Source organism: Lissotriton vulgaris, chromosome 12 (genome assembly GCF_964263255.1).
Source record: "Lissotriton vulgaris chromosome 12, aLisVul1.2, whole genome shotgun sequence".
Classification (NCBI taxonomy): domain Eukaryota; kingdom Metazoa; phylum Chordata; class Amphibia; order Caudata; family Salamandridae; genus Lissotriton; species Lissotriton vulgaris.
The window spans coordinates 120862421-120882253 of record NC_141700.1 but is presented as its reverse complement, the minus strand read 5'-3'; the positions used below and the strand labels follow the sequence as shown (position 1 = coordinate 120882253).

Here is a 19833-nt window from a genome sequence, read left to right as displayed (position 1 = left end):
TTGATATCCAGCCGAGGATATTTCTTAAGCTGGTCCGGATCCGCCGTTAGGTTCAGGTATTCGATGGCGTATGCTGAGTCTCGGGATGACGGTCTGGATTCCCTGGAGGGTGACCTCCATTCCCACCTGGACCGACGTGACTCTCTGCTAGAGTGTGACGACCCAGAGGACTGCTCAGTCTGGTCTTGGACAGCTCGTGCATGGTGTCTTCGGGTGCCGGACCAAGATGTTCTTTGGGCACTGCTTCGTGTGTCAGGTTGAGATGTCCTTGTGGCACCACTTCGTTTTTCTTTGTTGTAGTCCCCACACATCACTTCGAAGTGATTGGTTCGGCCGCACTTCCGACATCTCTGACCCATGGCAGGGCAACTGTCCACATGGGGGTAGTCATACCCACATCGGTAGCATTTCTTCACTCTTTCAGGTTTTCTCTCTTTCTTCCACGGCTCTCGCCGCTGATATTTTGACTGTTCTTGACGGGAAGACGTGCGTGACCTCCATTGTCTGTCTCTCGAGCTCCTTCGGCTGTCACTTTTGGCGTGCACACGTCGCACTTGTTCATGACTTCCTTTGTGTCCTGTTTCAATATCAGCTGCATACTCCTCCGCCTGATCATAAACTCGTGTCATCTCCTCTATGTCATCTAGTTCATGTACTTTTCTCAGTAGGCGCCTCCTGTGTTGATCGGAGTAACATCCATCTATTATTTGTGATTTGATTGCGGCATCTGTTGAGAAATTATCAAATTCACAGTGAGGCTCTGCACACAGTGGGGCTTGATCATCCCACCCTCGTCGCCAGTTGTAGCATCCTGCTACAAATAAACACATACACAATCAGGTATGATTATGGAGCTTTATTCTCTCATGACTTGCCTGGCTCCTGTCCCTACTCTAACTGCCCCTTCCTCTGTCCATCTCCTCCTCTTCCTGTTCCCCCTAGGCTCCACCCACAACCACTAGCCTGCTAACTTCTTAACAGCTGCAATTGACGAGTTGTCACACAGGCCACTCATGCAGTCCCACTATCTTTTAATGAGCCTGGCGCTCCACCTCCTTCCAAGGTGAGCTCTGCAGGTCATTGCCAAGCAGATAGTCAGCAGGTGTGGACAGCCGCGGCCCGTGGAGGGAGTTTCGGTGGGTCAGAAAGGTGGGGCGGGGGAGGGGCAGGGTGGGGGGTGCTAAAAACCGGCATATGGATCATTGGAGGTAAGTAAACAATTTAATTAATAAAATGAATTTCGTAGCGCGCCCTGCAGATATCACACTGGCTCCTGTGTTCCTCAGAGCCTCCACCCTCCTCCCATTGATGGTCACCCACTGCAGGTACTGTTTAGTGTTATCAGGCAGGTTTCCTGAACCATCTCTCTAGCTCCTAATATGATAAGGGTCATCACAGCTGGTTCCCCACCCTCATGAGGAACCAACTCCTCCCCCAGCACTACACTAACCCCGGTGACGGTGCACTAGTGGGTGCTGGTGGTGCCTTGAGGACTTGGTATCATGCTGCATGTGACCCTCCTGTCCACATGGATAACACTTGCGGGGACCCCGGTTTACTGGCCTACCCTTAGGGGGCCATGGCTTCTTAGAGTTGGGGGAATGAGACTCTTTACCCTGGGAACTATTTTAGGCCCTTTAGAAAACTCCTTTTGGTCACCCTTGTCCCCCCACTCTTCTGCTGGGGACCCTCGCCCCTTTAGCTGGGTTTCCCACATAACCCTGTGGACCCTGGTACTTGCCCAGCAGTCTGCCTCCTGAGCAAGCTTCCTGGGGTCAGTCAACTTACTATTCATCAGATGCTGGCGTAGCTCTGAAACACACAGTACTCAAGTGCTCCCAACCAATCAAGTTGTACAAACCCTGGTCAGCCACGGCTCGTGCAGGGCGTTACACCGGGCGTTGACGTCAGGCAGAGGAGGGGAAGGGTGGGGGGTTGTAAAATGCGGGATATGGATGATGTCAGGTAAGTACCGAAAAAAATACAAATTAATTGCGTTACCCGCGCTGCATCGCCAAATGTGATGCAGCGCCGGTAACGAAATTCAATTTTTTTCCCCGGTACTTACCTGACATCATCCATATCCCGCATTTTACAACCCCCCACCCTGCCCCTCCTCTGCCTGACGTCACCGCTGGGTGTAACGCCCTGCGTGAGCCGTGGCTGCCCCTGGTAATCAGTTACCTTGCTTCCCTTTATCCAACCAGCCAGTGCTCTGCAATAAAGGTTCACACACTCAACCCACATATTGGATGCAAGCTTCTTGAAGGACCTCAACTTTTTCCTGCACTGCTCAGGTGTGATCCTATACCTGAGGAAGAAAGCCTCCTTCATATTGGGATAGGTCAGAGCACCCACCTCTCTCAGAGTGTTCTTCCCTTTGGCCTCAAAGTGTTTCCACAGGCCTGCCCCCCAATGTTTCCCTGGGACCTCAGTCATATGCAGTGCTGCCTCATGGGATTTAAACCATTCATAAATACCACCTCGCCTTCTGGAAATTCTGTACTAGGTCCTGGGAATGTAAACCTTACCCCCTTGCACTGGCAGTGCGCTGCCACCATTTGTACTGAACTCCACCTGCTTGGCCCGGATGTCGAGCTCTCTCATGCTTACTCATGTGCCAAAAAGCGCTTTTTTTCTTCCAAAGCTTGAGCGTTCTTGCTTTCCTCTGCCATCTTTTCTTTCTCTATGACAGCTTTTTGGTTCTCCTTTTCCAATTATTTCATCTGGAGCCTCATAACCTCCAATTTGTGACCCTTGACCAGGTGTTCTCCTCCATTTCTCCTGGAGACAAATTCTTGGAAGAATGATTGCTGCCAGCCCTAGAGGCTGCTCTCCCAACAGGCAACTTCTGGGATCTGAAACCATTTTCTGGCACATCCCTATCCATATCTGCATCCCCTGCCTCCTCAGCTTGTCTGGTCTCCCACCAGGCCCCTAGGGCCTTCTGCAGCTCCTCTTTCCTAGAGGGGCTGTTCATGGGTAGGGGTGGCCGGAAGTCGTGTAAGAGACTTACGCAGAGAGGTACAGAGATTAAACCAATCTCCGTGCCTCTCTGCATATTTCCGTTACGCGCCGCCCACCCGCCGCCCGCCTCCCACCCGTCTCCCGCCCGCAATATTAAATGACTTTAAGCCTAAAATAAGATTTAACTAAGAACTTACCTTATCGCGGGGTCATCTTCCTTGTCCAGCTAGCCGTCTTCTTGGAACTGCGCATGCGCTGGAGCCTGCGCATGCGCATTCCTGGTGAGGAAAAGTAATTTAATATTGCGGGCGGGAGGCGGGTGGAGGCGGCCAACTTACGTTCCGCCCCCGAGTGTGCGGAGATTTGCCTCATTTCTCCGCCTTCATTGCGATAGGCGGAAGGGGCAAATCTCCGGACATTCCGTGGGCGGAACGGAGATGTCCGCCCACCCCTATTCATGGGACATCCAAAGCTCTTGCCGAATCGCTTGAGTTGCTCTACTTTGGAACTACTTAACATTTCACTGTCAAACTCCAATTTTGCAGCCTCACTTGCTGATTTAATATTTAGAGGCATGATGCGTGGATAGCTCAAGGGTCAGATCAAAAATAGAACCAAAAATAAACACAGCATGTGGTTGCATAGTGGTCTGCACTAAACTAGTGATGTACACCAATCACTGGGGGTCAAGTACAAATACAAGTTCAAATCCTCACCGCTGACCACCAATGTTAGAAATAGGGGTCCCTAGTTGGGAGAGGTAGGTACCTTTGTCCAAATAGGGACCCTTGCTTCTAGTCAGGGTAAGGGGATACACACTTTAGATAACCCCTGCTCACCCACTGGGTAGCTTGGCATGAGCAGACACCTTTCCCAAAGGCAATGTGTAAAGTATTTGCCCTCATAACACACAGTAATACAGTGATAACATCACAAATGGAAACCACACCAGTTCAGGAAAAATAAAGTATCTTTATCTAAACTCAACAAGACCAAAACGACAAAAATCCAACATACATGTTATAAGATTATGACTTTAAAGAGGTTTCAAACAACTGGGTCCATAGAAAACTATGGATGTATGATTTCTCTCAAAGTACGTGTAGTTGCGACAAAATTCACATGTCCAAACAGCGGGAGAGATGGGGAGCATCGAAAAAAAAGAGTTGCGTCAGTTCCTGAGACCAGGGAGAGATAATGCGACAGTTCACTTGCATGCAGGCGAAGTGATTCATCGAATCCGGTCTGTAGCGGGAAGTGAAGCGTAGATTCCGAGATGGTTCTTGTCTGCGGGCGATGCATCGGGAAAACTTGCTGCACAGTTACGATGCGTGGAAATCTGGGATGCGTCGGTGATTGATGCAGCGGTGTCGAGTGACGCTGCATCGGTTTCTTCAGCTGCGATCCCTTGATTCGTTGGTTCTTGCAGCAGTGACCGGCGCTGCGTTGGTGTCGGTTTCGGCAGCGGCGCTGCGATGCGTGGAGATTCTTTACACACAGTGGTGCTGCATCAAAAAAACAGCCGCAAGAAGAGCGATGCGCAGATTTACTTGTAGTTGCGTTGATTTTCCAACTCCCAACAGCAGGAACAACCTCCAGAGGCCCAACACAGTCACAGGCACGTTTTGGCAGGTCAGAACTCCCAGCAAGGAAGCTCAGGGGAGCTGGGGGTGAATTATTTGTGTTCCTGGAACTTCAGAACAGGAGGCAAGCTCTACTCCAGCTCTTGAAGATCTTCCTCAAGCAGGGGGGACACAGCACACAAAAAAAGTCCTTGTCCTTTCCTTGGCCCAAACAGCTATTGCAGGCCAACCCAAGATAGCACATAGCAAAGGGGCAGTACTCCTTCTCCAGTTTCTCCAGCTCTTCTCCTTGGCAAAGGTCTTTGTTCTCTTTGTGTAAGGGTCTAGAGCCCAGTTCAAACCAGTTCTGTCCTCACTGGTGTAGTATGACCACAGGGGGTGGACATAGCATTGTGCAATGGACACAAGCCCTATTCATGTGCAGGGAAATCCCACTCTACCCTACGCTGCTCCTCTCCATTCTACGCCACTCCACTCTACCCTACGCTGCTCCTCTCCATTCTACGCCACTCCACTCTACCCTACGCTGCTCCACCCCATTCTACGCCACTCCACTCTACCCTACGCTGCTCCACTCCATTCTACGCCACTCCACTCTACCCTACGCTGCTCCACTCCATTCTACGCCACTCCACTCTACCATACGCTGCTCCACTCCATTCTACGCCACTCCACTCTACCCTACGCTGCTCCACTCCATTCTACGCCACTCTACTCTGCTCCAACCAATGCCACTCCACACAGTACCACTCTACCCACTCCACTCCACTCTCTGCCACTCAACAACACTCTACTTGATACCACTCTATGCCCTTCTAATCTAAACCACTTTACTCTACTCTACAACAAATCTACTCTATGGCACTCCACTTTACACCTGCTTGTTACGGTGAGGCTGCACAATGGAAGTCCTGGCAGTGGCAACACATTTATTTCATTTTTGTAGTGTCTCTTCGGACACGTTTTTCTTGCCTAATCACATCAGGGCTATACTTTGCATGTGGGGCTGTGTCATAGTACCTAAACCCCAATTTAACTCTAATTGTTCTAGACAATAAAGTGTATTTAGCACCTCGCTTTATTTTGAGAGGCGTGTCAGTGTGTCAGTGTGTCAGTGTGTCAGAGGTGTGTCAGTGTGTGCTTCCTAATACTGTAATGCAAGAATCTGCTCTTCGAATGTCACCTTGTCCTCCCCCCTACTTGCCTGATGAACCTTGCCCTGTTGCAAGACATATTAAAAGTCCCTGGACAGCAAGAGAATAAATGACATTTTTGTGCAACAAATACATCTTTGGAGCTGGACCAGTTTTGGGGCCAGAAATTGGGATCTTTTCTCAAAAGCAGTTTTAAGTTTTCATACCTTTCTTTCTTTCTTTTCTTAGTTTATTAGGTTCATAAGAAAAAACAAACGATAAAAACACATACATAGTAAGAACAATTAGACAAAAAGTAAAAAATATAAAAATATTTACAAAAACATAGATAAGAGAGAGAGCTTGGGAATAAAATTCCGCTCCGCTCGCAGAGTTTGCGGAGTTTTGGTCACTCCGTGCTCCGCATAGAGCGTGGATTTCTGAAAAAGTTTGCGTTGTGGGTCAGAGTGGAGTTCTTACTTTCGTGCAGCTCGACAATGTTAAGTTAGAGAGCGCAGACCAGGAAAATTGTATGCTAGGCCACCTCACAGTGAAATATCTCTTCGTGGGCAGTCGCGACAGGTCGTTACTGCTCGGGTTGAGAAACCTGCCGCTCGCGCTGGGGACGCAGCAGCGTGAGTAGAAAATCTACTCAAGCTGCAGATAACAGCATCGCCCTCTGGTGCTTGCGTGATGCAGTTTGTGCTGATTTTACAGCCAAGGAGAAACTCCTGCACTAAAAATCAGCGCGACGTACCGGACTCCTCCGCTTTCGGAACTCCGCATAGCACGGCAGAGTTTTTTGGGCACTTTGCAGAGCTCTCTGTAGCGCAATTCTGCAAACTTTGTCTAAGCCTATATCAAACACAGAGTAGTTGCACATTTCAGGCATTTCATACCAAAATAAAACTATTTTCTCACAAAGAAATGCACCAAGTACAGTTGAGAGGGGGCTGAAAAAATTAAACATTGGAAGCAGCTTTCTATTTAACATCTGCCAAAGTTTCTCCAGTATTCAACTATCAGCCATCCACATGCTTTGCGTTTAACTATTCCATGTGTGTCTCAATATTCCAACACCCAGAGACATGCACTAATAAAGCTCCTCGTAAATTAAACCCATCGCTCTGTCCTTTGGTGCTAAATGAGGAAAGCAGGAGCCGTCCATGCAGTGACTGAAATGCACACTATGTAACCATGACGCCCAGGGTCAATCCCGGCTCCCCAGCTTTACCAAATTGTGTGATCTTGGAGGATTCATTCACTCCCCCTTACCTTTTTTCCTTGAGAATCACATTTGAGAACCGTCTTCAAATAGTTCCCCTCAGGGTGTGTGCTGACTGAAAACTTCTGGAGGCCAGTAATGACTGAGTGTCTCACTCACAGCACCTCTGTGTGGAGAAGGACGATTGGGTTCATAAAGGTTTCTAAACTCATGCTTAGAGCCTATTATTTCTAATAAATGTCAGGGAAGGTAACTATATCATGTAACATGCTAAGGTGAATCACTTCTACATGAGAAAGGGATGCACATATTTTTTAATTCTGAAGACTATCATATTATACAGGACTTGTTGCACAACTGACATGTCAAATATTTTGATGGCTCGGCTCTTGATCGGGCTCGGCTCGCACTATCAATTTGATGTATTTTCCTCTCTATTCTCGGCACCTGTAAGAAGACAGTGTGCAGTTAAATACGAAATAATATTTCAATTCAATTTTATTTAAATATGATTTGGAACTCCTCAGAGATCCACATATAACAAAGCAACAGACAAGTAATATAAAAATGAAACCACGTGTGATCTGGCTTATACAAATTATCATGCAACTCATCTAATACAATTCTAAAAAACATTAAAAAAAATTAAAAATTCTATTACAGAAAATTTCATTTGGGGGACAGAAGATAGCATCAATAAGAGATCTTGCCGATAAAATACCAAATTGTATACATACAGGTTTCACCCACAAGCGGCGGTGAACCATTAGTGCTGGACAAACTAACAGAACATGTATAGAGTCTTGGACTGAGTTATTACAGAAATTACATATATTGGATATACCATACCATTTGGCCAACAACTTATTCAGTGGAAGAAGATCCTGCCTAAGAAGCAGCCAAAAGCGGCGCAGACCGTGAGGTATATTCCAAGAGGCATAAGGTTGTATTTGTCTAAACAGAAGAGAGTTAACAGCTTGAGTAACCCCCTTCTTCTGTACAATAGAGTTGCGATCCCTTTCGTAGCTTAACTTCCATGTAGCTTGTTTTAATGTAAATTTTAGTTGTTGCATAGAGAGGTCTAAAAGAGTGGCTTCCTCCAGATCCAAGAGAGTAATGGCCTTCCTATAGTTCTTTATGAGTAACGAGTGCTCTTTTAGGGGGCCCATCAACTCTTTTGTGATGAGGGATCTTAATGTGGCTGGCTTTCCTTTGATCAAGCAGGTAACCCAGCGAATAACTCCTGCCAAACCCTGTGCCCAGCTACTTCTTAAGCTGAATTCTAATCCAAGGGCTGCTGCACTGCAACTATTATTAACCGAAGTTAGGTTTCTCAAGAGGGAACCCTCAATAATGTCCAAAAAACCCCATTCACCTAAATCAATAAGTTCTATGCCGTAAAGCAAAGTTGAAGGGATTTTTGCCCGGAAGGCCTCCAGCAGATACCCAAAGTGTCTTTTACCGGTTGATTTATATAAAGCTCTCAACCCATTTCCCTGCGATTTTGCCTTACGAGAACTACTATCTATGTGGGATTTGTTGTTCAAGTTGCTATTGACAACCTTACCCAAGAATACATATGATTTTACTCTTTCTAATTTTTGACCTCCCAGCTCCCAGCTAATGTGTTCCAACTTCAGTTTTTTTCGCCCCTCCATGCACATTACCTTGCTTTTAGAGATATTTATTTTCAGGAAATGATCTTCGGAGAATACATATAATGAATGCAGACGGTTGTTAAGACCTTTCGGGGTAAGGTCTAGGATTAGTATGTCGTCCGCATACATTAAGCAAGAAATGTATGTATCTCCCAGGCGTGGGGCAATTCCTTCACATGTGGATATAGTGTGGGGGAGATCACTAACATAGAGGGAAAACAAAAGGGGAGCTAATAAACAGCCCTGTTTGAGGCCATTCGCAGATGGAATAAGCTGAGATAAGCCCCTTTCTCCCCCCAATAGCACTCTACACTATGTGTTGTCATGCAAGTCTTGTACCAGAAGTAAAAGTCTATGAGGCATTCCAAGAGCAGATAGCTTTTTCCACAGTAATTGTCGATCGACCTTATCAAAGGCCGTGGAAAAATCTATGAATGCCACATAGACTCTCCCCTTTCTTGCTCCAATGTATTTATCGGTTATTACCTGGAGGGCTGTTAGATTGTCCATGGTGCCATGGTTTTTTCTGAAACCAGTCTGCTCGAGTGGAAGTATGTTTGAATAATCCACCCAGTCATTTATTCGTTTCAGCAAACATCTTGTAAAAACTTTGCCGATTGCATCCAACAATGCAATCTGGCGATAGTTCTGAGGGGATAAGCGGTCTCCCTTTTTAAACAATGGCACCAGGATGCTTCCCTTCCAGGAGGGTAAAACCTTACCTCTCAGTAGACAAATATTAAATACTGGACAAAGTAATTTGCTCCATTTAGCCCTGTTTTGTTTTAATACGGTGATGGGCAATTCGTTCGGGCCCATTGCCCCGGAATTCCTCATTTCACCAATAGCTAAATCTATGTCTTTTTCTGAGAATGGCTCTAGAGGCAAACTCATCTCTTTTGACCATACTTGTGGGGCCACAGGGTTGTTGCTTGCATAAAGGGTAGAAACAAAGTCCCTCCATATTTGTTCCTCAATAGGGATGGGTAAAGGTCTTGTTCTCAATCCGCACCCCTCACCTATAAGGGACCAAAACTGCCTCATTTCCCCGTTAGTAGCGGCTTCTCTCATTTTTACCCAGATGGTATCCTCTTTTTCTTTACGTATTGTGACTGATAGCCTTCTCCTTTTCCTTTTTAGCAAAGTAATTTTTCGTGCTATAATAACGGATCTATTTAAGTATTGGGCCCTTACTAATTTATTAATTTCTATGTTAAGCAGCCTCAGAGGGCTTGGGAATATTCTAATGAACTTTTTCTTATTGGACTTTTTTGCCCCCGCTATTACTGCCTTCATGAACAGAGAGAAATTTTCTATTTCCGAGCCATGCCAGGAAGGGAGCTCAGATATTGCTATGTCGAGCATTCCTTCCAAATTTCGTTGCGCTCTTGCATTCCAGTAACACCTTCCTGATTTAGTCCCGAAATTTATTTGATCGCTATTCAGAGACCACTGATCACATTTGGAGAGCTTTACATTCACCAAAATAGAGAGTATTCTATGATCACTTAGCGGTGTGTCGATGATATTCAGGTCCTTCAACAACTCGAATGAGTGAGTCCCCACTATGACATAGTCTAAAATCGATTCCCCCTGATAGGATTTATGCGTAAAATTAGCAGGGGAATCCGAGGGGAGTCTCCCATTTGCAATAATCCCATCCATTTCTGCCAACTCATTTAACAGTTGTTTTCCACGTTTATTTGTTTTAGTATTTTCGGGAAATACTGCCCGAGGAATGTGGAGAGTTTCTTCTCTAAATTTATCGCAAAATAAATTTATGCTTGCATTGGAAATCTTGCAATTTAAGTCCCCGACTAAAATTATAGCCGTCATTGGATCTTTCTCCCTGATACTCTGGATATGTGAAAAAACCTTTTTCAAGATTACATTATAGCCAGCTTCCGGTGGCATATAAGCATTAATCAGAACCAAATGTTTATCAGCTTTCGTGTTACTAGACCCAAATAAAGTTACTACTTGAAAGAGGTTACTGGGGTCCATATAATGCACATAATTCCAGTTTATTCGATTCGATAAAAGGCAAGCTATCCCCCCACTGGCATGTCCTTTCTTATTAAAAGTGGCACTACCTTCCAATACAAAATAATCTTTCCCTGCTTGAACTTTATCGGGGCACCATGTCTCCTGGAGGTATATTATATTTGCTTCCAGGGACATAAGGAATGCCATTTTTTCCGGACTGTTTTTTAGTCCAGCTGCATTCCAGGATATTATAGATAACTTTTTGCTAAAGATCCGAATTAGGCAATTGTTTATTAAGGGATTTTTCTGCAAGCACTCTAGGAAGCCAATTCCATTGAACATTATCATCTCCGGTATCTAGTTGACGAGATAACAAAGGCGGATTAGCATAGGACACTAAACGAAAGTCCTTAGACTTGCATATTTTTAACTCTGTAAGCTCACCTACATTATTTATACTACCTGTTGCTGCTTGCAACAGAGAAAAAGGAGACTTCTGACAAATTTGGGATTTAAGGACATTATTTTGTCTAGTATGCCCTAACACCGGGATTACATCTATCCCTCTGCTCTGTAGATCTTCTGAGCGCTGCAGGATTAGATTAGCTACTAGCTTAGAGTGAAACTTCACCCTAGTTATCATCCCCACATCTGATTTTAATATTTGTACCCTGTCTAAATCAGCTGATTGTATTAATTTCAAGTTAGCCGATTCTTGAAAATATTTAAGCAAGAGGGATCTATTCAAAATGCATTCAACATCAAAAAGGGGAGAAAATTCTACCCACACGGTGTCAATGCTTTTCTCCTTAGTCTCTATTGACGGGACACCTTGTGCAACTACTCCCGCAAAGGATGTTGCTAGGGGATTAAGGATTGGAACTACATGGCCGGGAGGATTATGCTCCTGTCCCAAAGATATAGAATTTTTTGTCCCAATTATATCCCTATTAATAGTAGCTGGTTGGAAGAGGGTATTTGTATCAATTGTTATAGGTGGGGGGGAGAGGAAATTACTAGTACTGGGGTAGCCGCAGGTGGAGGAACGATATTTTCCTCAATGTTCTTATTTTCGGGGTTATTATCATTTTCAGCTACCACCTGAGTTTGATGTACCTCATTATACATAGGGGAGTTAAGATGTTTTCTAAAAAGGATTTTCCTCCGCCTATTTTTTTCTATCCGTCTTATTAATTTCCTCTTATTCTTTCCATTCTTTTTTAGTTTCTCTAGCTTCCCATTATTACTATTCTCTTCCAGCGCAGCATCCACCTCTCTATCTCCTTCTCCCTGTTGCCTCTTAAAAATTGGGAAAAGATCATTCCCGGTTTTAGGGTGGAGTTCCCCACAGGATTTTATTTCTAAATCATTACCTGTTGGGCAATTTAAAATAGAGGGTGGCTGAATAGCACTTATATTTGCTTCCTCATTTACTATTTTTGGATCATCGTTGACTATAGGTAACTGATCTTTTATTACTACCTCGTCTTGTACTAAGGAGGACTGCTCCTTTAGGACTGCATCCTTCTCGCTTCGAGTGCCCAATAAAACTTTCAAGATTTGGGTCACTGTATCTAGTAGACAGTCGGAGCCCCCCACAAATTTTTCCAGTAATTGTAAAATGGACGACAGTAAGTGTTCTAATATGTGGAGAGAATCAGAGATAGGTTTATCTATCCCCTGGTGTTGTAGTGCATTTATCCCAGTCAAATTTAGGTTGGGGCTTATAGAGAAATTTGTGTGTGAGGACTTGGAAGGGGTGCTACTGTAGAGCTGTAAGCCAGCATGGGTTGATGTTACTGGTGTTTTTAAATCTATTTCGTCTTTGACCAAGTCAGTCTCTATGTATCTTTGACATAGATCCTTATCTAGGACCATAGGAGACAAGCCGTTGTTGAAAGAATCTCTTACTAGTGATGTATTTACTGTGTGATCGACATCATCATGTGGAATTTTCCCTTTGTACAAATTATCTTGTTCTATGTCTTTCCTTGTTTTTATAATTACTTCTGGGGCTAATTCAATGTTATTTTTCATTGTGGAAAATAAAGGAGGTGAGAAACTGCACTCAGATAGTATAGGTACTACACTTGTTGTGGCTGAATTGTTATCCACAATTACCTTTCTATCTACAGGCATCTCTCCCGATCTATTGGGTAACAATTCTAAATGAATAGCTCCAGAATCCTTAATATCCTCCGACTTGTTGTCTACCACTGTAGCTTTATTCTTACCCCTTTCCCAAAGATTAAAAAGCTGACAAGTGCTTTTCAAATGAGTAGCCTGGCTAATCTTATTGCGTAGAGGGTTCGATCTGGTTTTTGAGCAAGATCTTCCTACTAATATTCTCCCAGACCTTAATTTTTTTGTCGTCATCTCAATCAGTAGGAGTGGTGAAGTATATGATAGAAAGTACTATTCATAAACTGAAATACTTGACAATTTTTCTCGAAAGTATATAATTGAAAAACGAAACCAGAGCTAACAAACTGTATCACACAACCTATATAATAATCTCAAACATTCTAATACTTTTCTCAAAAAGAGCATGGGAGTCACCAAGCGGGTAATCTAGCCAAACAGTATGTGATGAGTAAAATGTTAGAGGACTGGCCTAGCCTGGCCTTCTCGTGCCTCTGAGGGCCTCAGAGGGCCCGCCCTTGTCCCGGGCTTCTCCCGGCGCGCTCCCGCGCTGCGGGGGTACAGTCGTTATTATATGCCTAAGAGGAAGTGGGCGTGTCCAACAGGGAGAGCGTCACCAGGTGTTTGCAGTCAGGTGATTAGCAGGGACTCTTGGGAGATGTAGTCCTGCTACCTGTGCGCTCGCCGCCCTGTCCTTAAGAAACCCTCGGTTCTGCTCCAACACCCACAAACAGCACGACACCGCGTAGGGGGACCCGCGAAGCGGGTCCGGCAAGGAGCTGCGGTTTACAGTGCTGAGAGCGGCAAGATGATTCAGGAGACGCAGACCGGGTTCAACAGCGTCAGAGTGTCACATCCAGGAAACAGCAGCCAGGAAAAGCAATCCACGATAGATCCGTGTCCAAGAGCTTTTGATAAGAGGAAGTGGGCGTGTCCAACAGGGAGAGCGTCACCAGGTGTTTGCAGTCAGGTGATTAGCAGGGACTCTTGGGAAATGTAGTCCTGCTACCTGTGCGCTCGCAGCCCTGTCCTTAAGAAACCCTCGGTTCTGCTCCAACACCCACAAACAGCACGACACCGCGTAGCGGGACCCGCGAAGCGGGTCCGGCAAGGAGCTGCGGTTTACAGTGCTGAGAGCGGCAAGATGATTCAGGAGACGCAGACCGGGTTCAACAGCGTCAGAGTGTCACATCCAGGAAACAGCAGCCAGGAAAAGCAATCCACGATAGATCCGTGTCCAAGAGCTTTTGATAAGAGGAAGTGGGCATGTCCAACAGGGAGAGCGTCACCAGGTGTTTGCAGTCAGGTGATTAGCAGGGACTCTTGGGAGATGTAGTCCTGCTACCTGTGCGCTCGCAGCCCTGTCCTTAAGAAACCCTCGGTTCTGCTCCAACACCCACAAACAGCACGACACCGCGTAGCGGGACCCGCGAAGCGGGTCCGGCAAGGAGCTGCGGTTTACAGTGCTGAGAGCGGCAAGATGATTCAGGGGACGCAGACTGGGTTCAACAGCGTCAGAGTGTCACATCCAGGAAACAGCAGCCAGGAAAAGCAATCCACTTTACTAGGGACCTACTGGGCAGACATTTCCAGACTCTCTCCTCCTGGGGTTGAGGTGGGGCTGGTGCAGATTTGAGGCCTGGGGGAGAAGGGGTCTGCGAAGGTCTGAACATGAAGGGAACAGCACAGACAGGCAGAGAAACCTTCCTCCTCTGTAGAAGGCTGGACATACAAAGAAAGACCGGAAGTGATACGAAATAATATGGACTGATTTATATTGTTAAACAACCAATAAAATAATTTACACACTTTTCTTGGCTTTCATTGAAACTGATTTACTGTCTGGAGTATTTTGTTGCTGAATTGAGTTGATAGGTTTTTGTCAGGCTCTGTGTCACTGTGGTATGCCTTCACAGTGGGGTACCACTTTAAACAGTAATAGTGCGCTGCGTCTGTGATCTTGCCATCTTTTATAATCAGCTGGTAATATGTTCCCGCGCTGTTCACGGTGGCAGTGAAGTGGTCTGATGACACCCCAGGTCCATATCTAGGCTCGCTCCAGGAGTGATAGTGATAGAGAATGAGCTCTGGGGCTTCTCCTGGGGTCTGTCTGTAGAAATGTACATAATCGGTGTCTTTCACCCCAACCTCACAGCCAATCGTGGCCCTTTGTCCAAGGCTGACCTCAAATGAGGGAGATATCACAGGTTTCTGAGCCCGGGCATCTGAAAGAGAGAGAAAGAGGGAGGAGAAATACATGTCATGAATATATACTCTACGGTAAGCATAATTATATGCGCGGCTGCCCCAAAACAGGCAAACATACTTCAGATCCAGCATACTTACAGGATGTCCACAGCAGGACACAGAAGGCCAGGGTCTGCAGCAGCCTCATTCTTTCAGGTCCTGGGACTCCTTTCTGGACCTCGAGCACAGAGATGTACAAAAGCGAAGTCTGAGAAGCTTAATATATGCACCAGTCCCCCGGGGGGACCGAGAGGCAGGTATGCAAATATGAAATGCACTTCACACATCACTGGACCGAACAGGAACACAGAAACTGACTATATTCACAGATTTTATTTAAGGTGCTGCTGCATTCGAGTAGGAAATTGTTGCTGCTTCAACGTGTGTGTAACATTTTTGTAACAATGTATTAGTTACATGTACGCGTTTTCACAAGGTTGTCCATGTTGTAATTGATGATTGTAAACGGTCAAATAACACCCCTGTTTTAAAAGTATTATGGACAGGATTCATCAAACTACAAAGTGACAAAACCCTCTTTCAATAATGTTGTGGACACTCTAACATTTGTGACTCAATCTCTACAGAGAACCAGAATAGACTCCCAGCAGGTGTGGATGTAGTAAAGACCCAAGCCGTTTAAGATGCCACTACACAGAACACTACAACTTCATGCTACTCCTTCACACTACTCCTTCACACTACACGTTCACACTATACTCGTCTCTTCCCCTCCTCTGGACTCAGGAGGCTCTTCAAGCCAGGGGTCTCTGTCTGTTTGTATTCTTTAAGCTTCAAACGTGTGCAGTGATCTGTTGCCTTTGGCTCATCTTTCGGTCTATAAGTAAGACATGCATACATAAGTACCTACATATATTCCTTCATACTCATGCATACATACATATATACATATATACACATATACATACTATACATACACATCCTCCAGCTGTCACTATTGATGTGTGTTCCCCAAAGTCTGGTTCTTTTGATTACCAACCTAGAGCCAAGACTTCCTGTACCCAGAGCATCCCTGTGGGCTGCACCTCTAGCAGTCCTGTGGGGGCTCAGGGCATCTCTCCTGTGTGCATACAGCCTACTATAGTTGAAGCTTTTGCTTGGGTGAATTAAATTATGTATACCAAAATTAGAAAGCATGCATTCAAGACTAAAATGATTAAATTTTCAGAACTTGCAAGTCAATAGTTGGAGAAAAACCGTTGAATTTCCAAAATATTTCAATAGTGTTAAAGTGTGAGTGTTAGAGTGTTAAATCATGCTGGCTTGGGAAGACGTAGTACTAATATTTTTACCTTGGTGCTGGAGGCGTTTTATCTTGGGCTGTTATGAATTACCTATGTACAGGGCCACTGGAATTATGAGGCAGGGAAGGGCCAAATTATACGGCACGATTGAGTAAATTATACAGCAACAAAAGGAAAATTGTGCCGTATAAAGCTGCACATTTTGTGATAGTTTTACGTCATTATTTTACACTTGCTTACACTGTCTGGGCATTTGTTGGACCTCATTAGTACCAGTTTAACACCCAAATATAGCAAAAGGCAACAGTAAGGCAACCAGCCAAACTTTGCAGAGGGCCTTCCACTGAGCGGCAACATATGGCCGGGATGCCTGTCACCCCCTCCCAACACAATCCCCAAGGATGGGAATACAGTTCTGAACTTTTGGAAGGCAGGAGGGAGTTACCCTCCCGGCCGTATTTATTAAAATATGAAGCAAAATTAAAACATTAAAATAAAAGTTTCATATCATGTACAATTTTCATTTATTACATTTCGATGAAGACATGTTCATTGGCTAACCTTAACAAATCTCTTGTACAAAGGTTTTCCTAGCCGAGTCTAAAATCCTGCAAATGCAAACTTTCTAAATTAAAATTGTATATCCTAGCATTACGGGCCAACGGCAAGGTCGCAACCGGTGTCAGATCCCTACTAACCAAAACTCTCGCCCTCACGGTGTGAGTGGCGGCCGCGCAGAGGACTGTGCCCTCTGTGCCAACTCCAATTTCCCTTGTCTTGTGGGGGCCCCCCATTTTAACTCGACGCCATCTTAAAGGTCGTCCGAGGACCCGTGTGAGGTGTCTGTAAGAAGGCAGCGTGGACTCCCCCTCCCACCCCACACTGTCTATCACATCCACCGTCGCGGATATCCGGGCCCCGGGAAATTCGTAGGAGGGGCATATAGCCGCCTCCTCCCCTGGAAGGGGCCTATGGCCGTCTTCCCCTAGGCGACCCATACTTAGTGGGTGCCGCCTCCCCGTGGGAGGGGCCAATGGCCGCCTCCCCCCGGGCGCTCCCATCCATAGTGGGTGGCGCCCCCCTCTAGGGACCTTGAAATTACTGCTCTCCGATCATGACCTTACCGCCACAGGCCGGATAGTTGACCGGCTATCCGGCCCCCCCACAAACTCCTCCTAAAGGTCATGTTTTCACAAACCCCTTAGCCATGCTATGAAGTCTCCTATGAGTAAGACATTCCCCTCCCGGGACAAGTGGACCCCATCATCGAGATACATGTGATCCCCCCGAATACATCCATGCGGAATACTGTGCAACTGCGCCGAGCGAAACAACCTACCAAGTTTGTTGTTGACCTTTTTCACTGAATGGTTCAGTGCTGACACCGAGAGGCCCCCCCGCCACACCTTCCTGGGAATCATGTGGGACCATGCTATCGTGCACCCCGGGATCCTTCTCGCCAGCCAGCTAACAGTAGACAAAACTCGCTCGAGTAGTACTCGCCTACCGAGTGTCACCATGTCATTGCCCCCCAGGTGTACTATGATTACAGATGGCGGTGACCTCTGCCGCCCTAAGAGTTCCTCGACAAAAGATTCAAATTGGTCAATACAGAGCCCGCCCCTTCCGTGGAAGGTCACACTGTACCCGTATTCCCCAGCTGCGTGAGTCACGTCACTTGCTTTGAATACGTCCCCGGCCCGCCTCACGTATGAGTGGCCCACGACCCACACCACTCTCTCCTCAGCCGGTGATCTCTGACCGCTGGTCCCCTGGTGCCGGGTCGACTGCAAATTCCGCCCCGCATAACATGCTCGTGAAACTGTAAATCAAACAGAAGACAAGAAGCGTGAGTGCATGTAACTTGACTTCACAACATGTGCAATCGCACATACCTTTCAAAACAATTCGAGGACCATCGTCCCAACTGTTTCACCTCTTCAACACTCTGACCCCTGGCTGTAGCCTAGGTAGCAGCCCCTATCCTAAAGGAGTGGGTCCCAAAATCGCACGGGTCCAAGCCCGCCGCTGCGATTGCCATTGTTAGCACCCTCTGAAACTGAAACCTCGTCAGTGGGGTGGCATCAATGTGTCTCAGCAGGCTCCCCCCCCCCATGTATCCGCCCTTCGCGCCAAATATTCCTCAACGCACTTTACCGGGCACATGGGGGACCCTTGCATGCGCTGGACAACAATACTGTCTCCCATAGCTCTCTGGTCAGTCTTGGACTTGGCTATTGTGACTACCATTGAATCACCCCTAATCAGGATGTGATCCCGACACAGACCTCCCTCCACATCTTTCTTATTCTTTGCGACCAGTTCGCTCACCCGCACAGCCCCATGGAACGCTAATGCGAAAGCGGCCCGGAACAGAACTGCTTCGAAATGGGAGGAACATGTCGTGGGAAGTATCGACATAAGCAGGGACAACCTTTCTAACCCAATCGGGCGCCTCTCGTCTACTGTACGACCTTCCAGGCGTTGCCAGCCACGAAGGGCTTTCTTTACCAAAAAGGACGATGTCGGGTCCTTGATGCCATGCGCCTGCGCCATGAATGAAATGGCGGCCCGGTGCCTATTGGCCGTTGCTACTGATCGGCCTTCCCTGTGTAATGCTACCAGAAACTTTAGGAAGCAATCCTCCTGACCCCATTTGTCCTCCCCTGCCGGACCCAAAAATGCACAATAGGAACGAAACGCTCCTTCGTATGCCTTCCTCGTCCTGGGGGCTAAGCTTGCTGCCACGAGGTCTTGTAATCCGGGGCACCGAGTAGCCAGAGTGCTTCGGGAAATGGTGCCTCCGCTAGGTCCGCGGAAGGTAGATAACCCCTGAAAGCCTGCATGTGTGAACGAGAGAGTGCATCAGCAGCCTGATTCAGTACACCCGGCACATGTTTCGCCCTGAATTGCACATTCAGTATCATGCAAAGTAGTACAATTTCCTTCAATAATCTCAATATCCACTTGCAGCGTGCTGCCTGATTATTTATACATTCAACAACAGTCATATTGTCGGACCAAAACACCACAGAGCGATCTCTGAACTCATCCGGCCATGCCATCAGAGCCACAAAAATGGGGAATAACTCGAGGAACCCAATGTTACCTGTGAGACCGCTGGTGTGCCACCACGTCGGCCATGTTTGCGCCGACCATCGATTACCAAAGATTGCGCCAAATCCCACGCTCCCCGCCGAGTCGGTCCACAAACCCAGCTCGTCCGAAGACGCTGGCGGCTTGTTCCACACCACTCGACGGTTGAAATCCGCCAGAAATGCCAACCATATGCGCATGTCCTGGCGAACCTCTGCAGACAGTCTCGTGCGGTGGTGTCCTTCCTTGAGACCAACCATAGCTTGTGCGATAGAGCGGGAAAAGGGGCAGGCCATTGGTATCACTCTTAGGGCAAAGTTAAGCTGACCCACTGCTTGTTGTAACTGATGGAGGGTAACTTTCTCCTTGCTAAGGCACAGTTCCAGGGAGCCCTGAATTTCGCTACTTTCCCTACTGGCAAACGGAAACATCCCTCCACAGAATCGAGCTCAATTCCCAGAAACTCGAGTGAAGTAGATGGTCCAACCGACTTACCTGTGCCAATGGCACTCCGAATCCCTTCATGAGGGT

At 46.6% G+C, this 19833-nt stretch overlaps 1 protein-coding gene across 10 annotated transcripts in view; it reads right to left on the bottom strand.

Annotated features, from left to right (window-relative positions):
• The window catches only part of SIRPB2 (signal regulatory protein beta 2), a 620501-nt gene that overhangs the window by 203675 nt on the left and 396993 nt on the right, over nt 1–19833 (bottom strand). The window contains exons 1-2 of one of the 10 annotated variants that reach the window (XM_086947483.1): nt 15041–15126; nt 14598–14919 (exon numbers count right to left, since the gene is read on the bottom strand). The exons of 8 other annotated variants lie outside the window; for them this stretch is intronic. In XM_086947483.1, the coding sequence (XP_086803609.1) occupies nt 14598–14919; nt 15041–15089 (371 nt within the window). In that variant the 5' untranslated portion in view covers nt 15090–15126. Of the gene's footprint in view, nt 1–14597; nt 14920–15040; nt 15127–19833 lie in introns of those variants that run through there. One more of the 10 variants, XM_086947488.1, reaches the window with a different exon arrangement.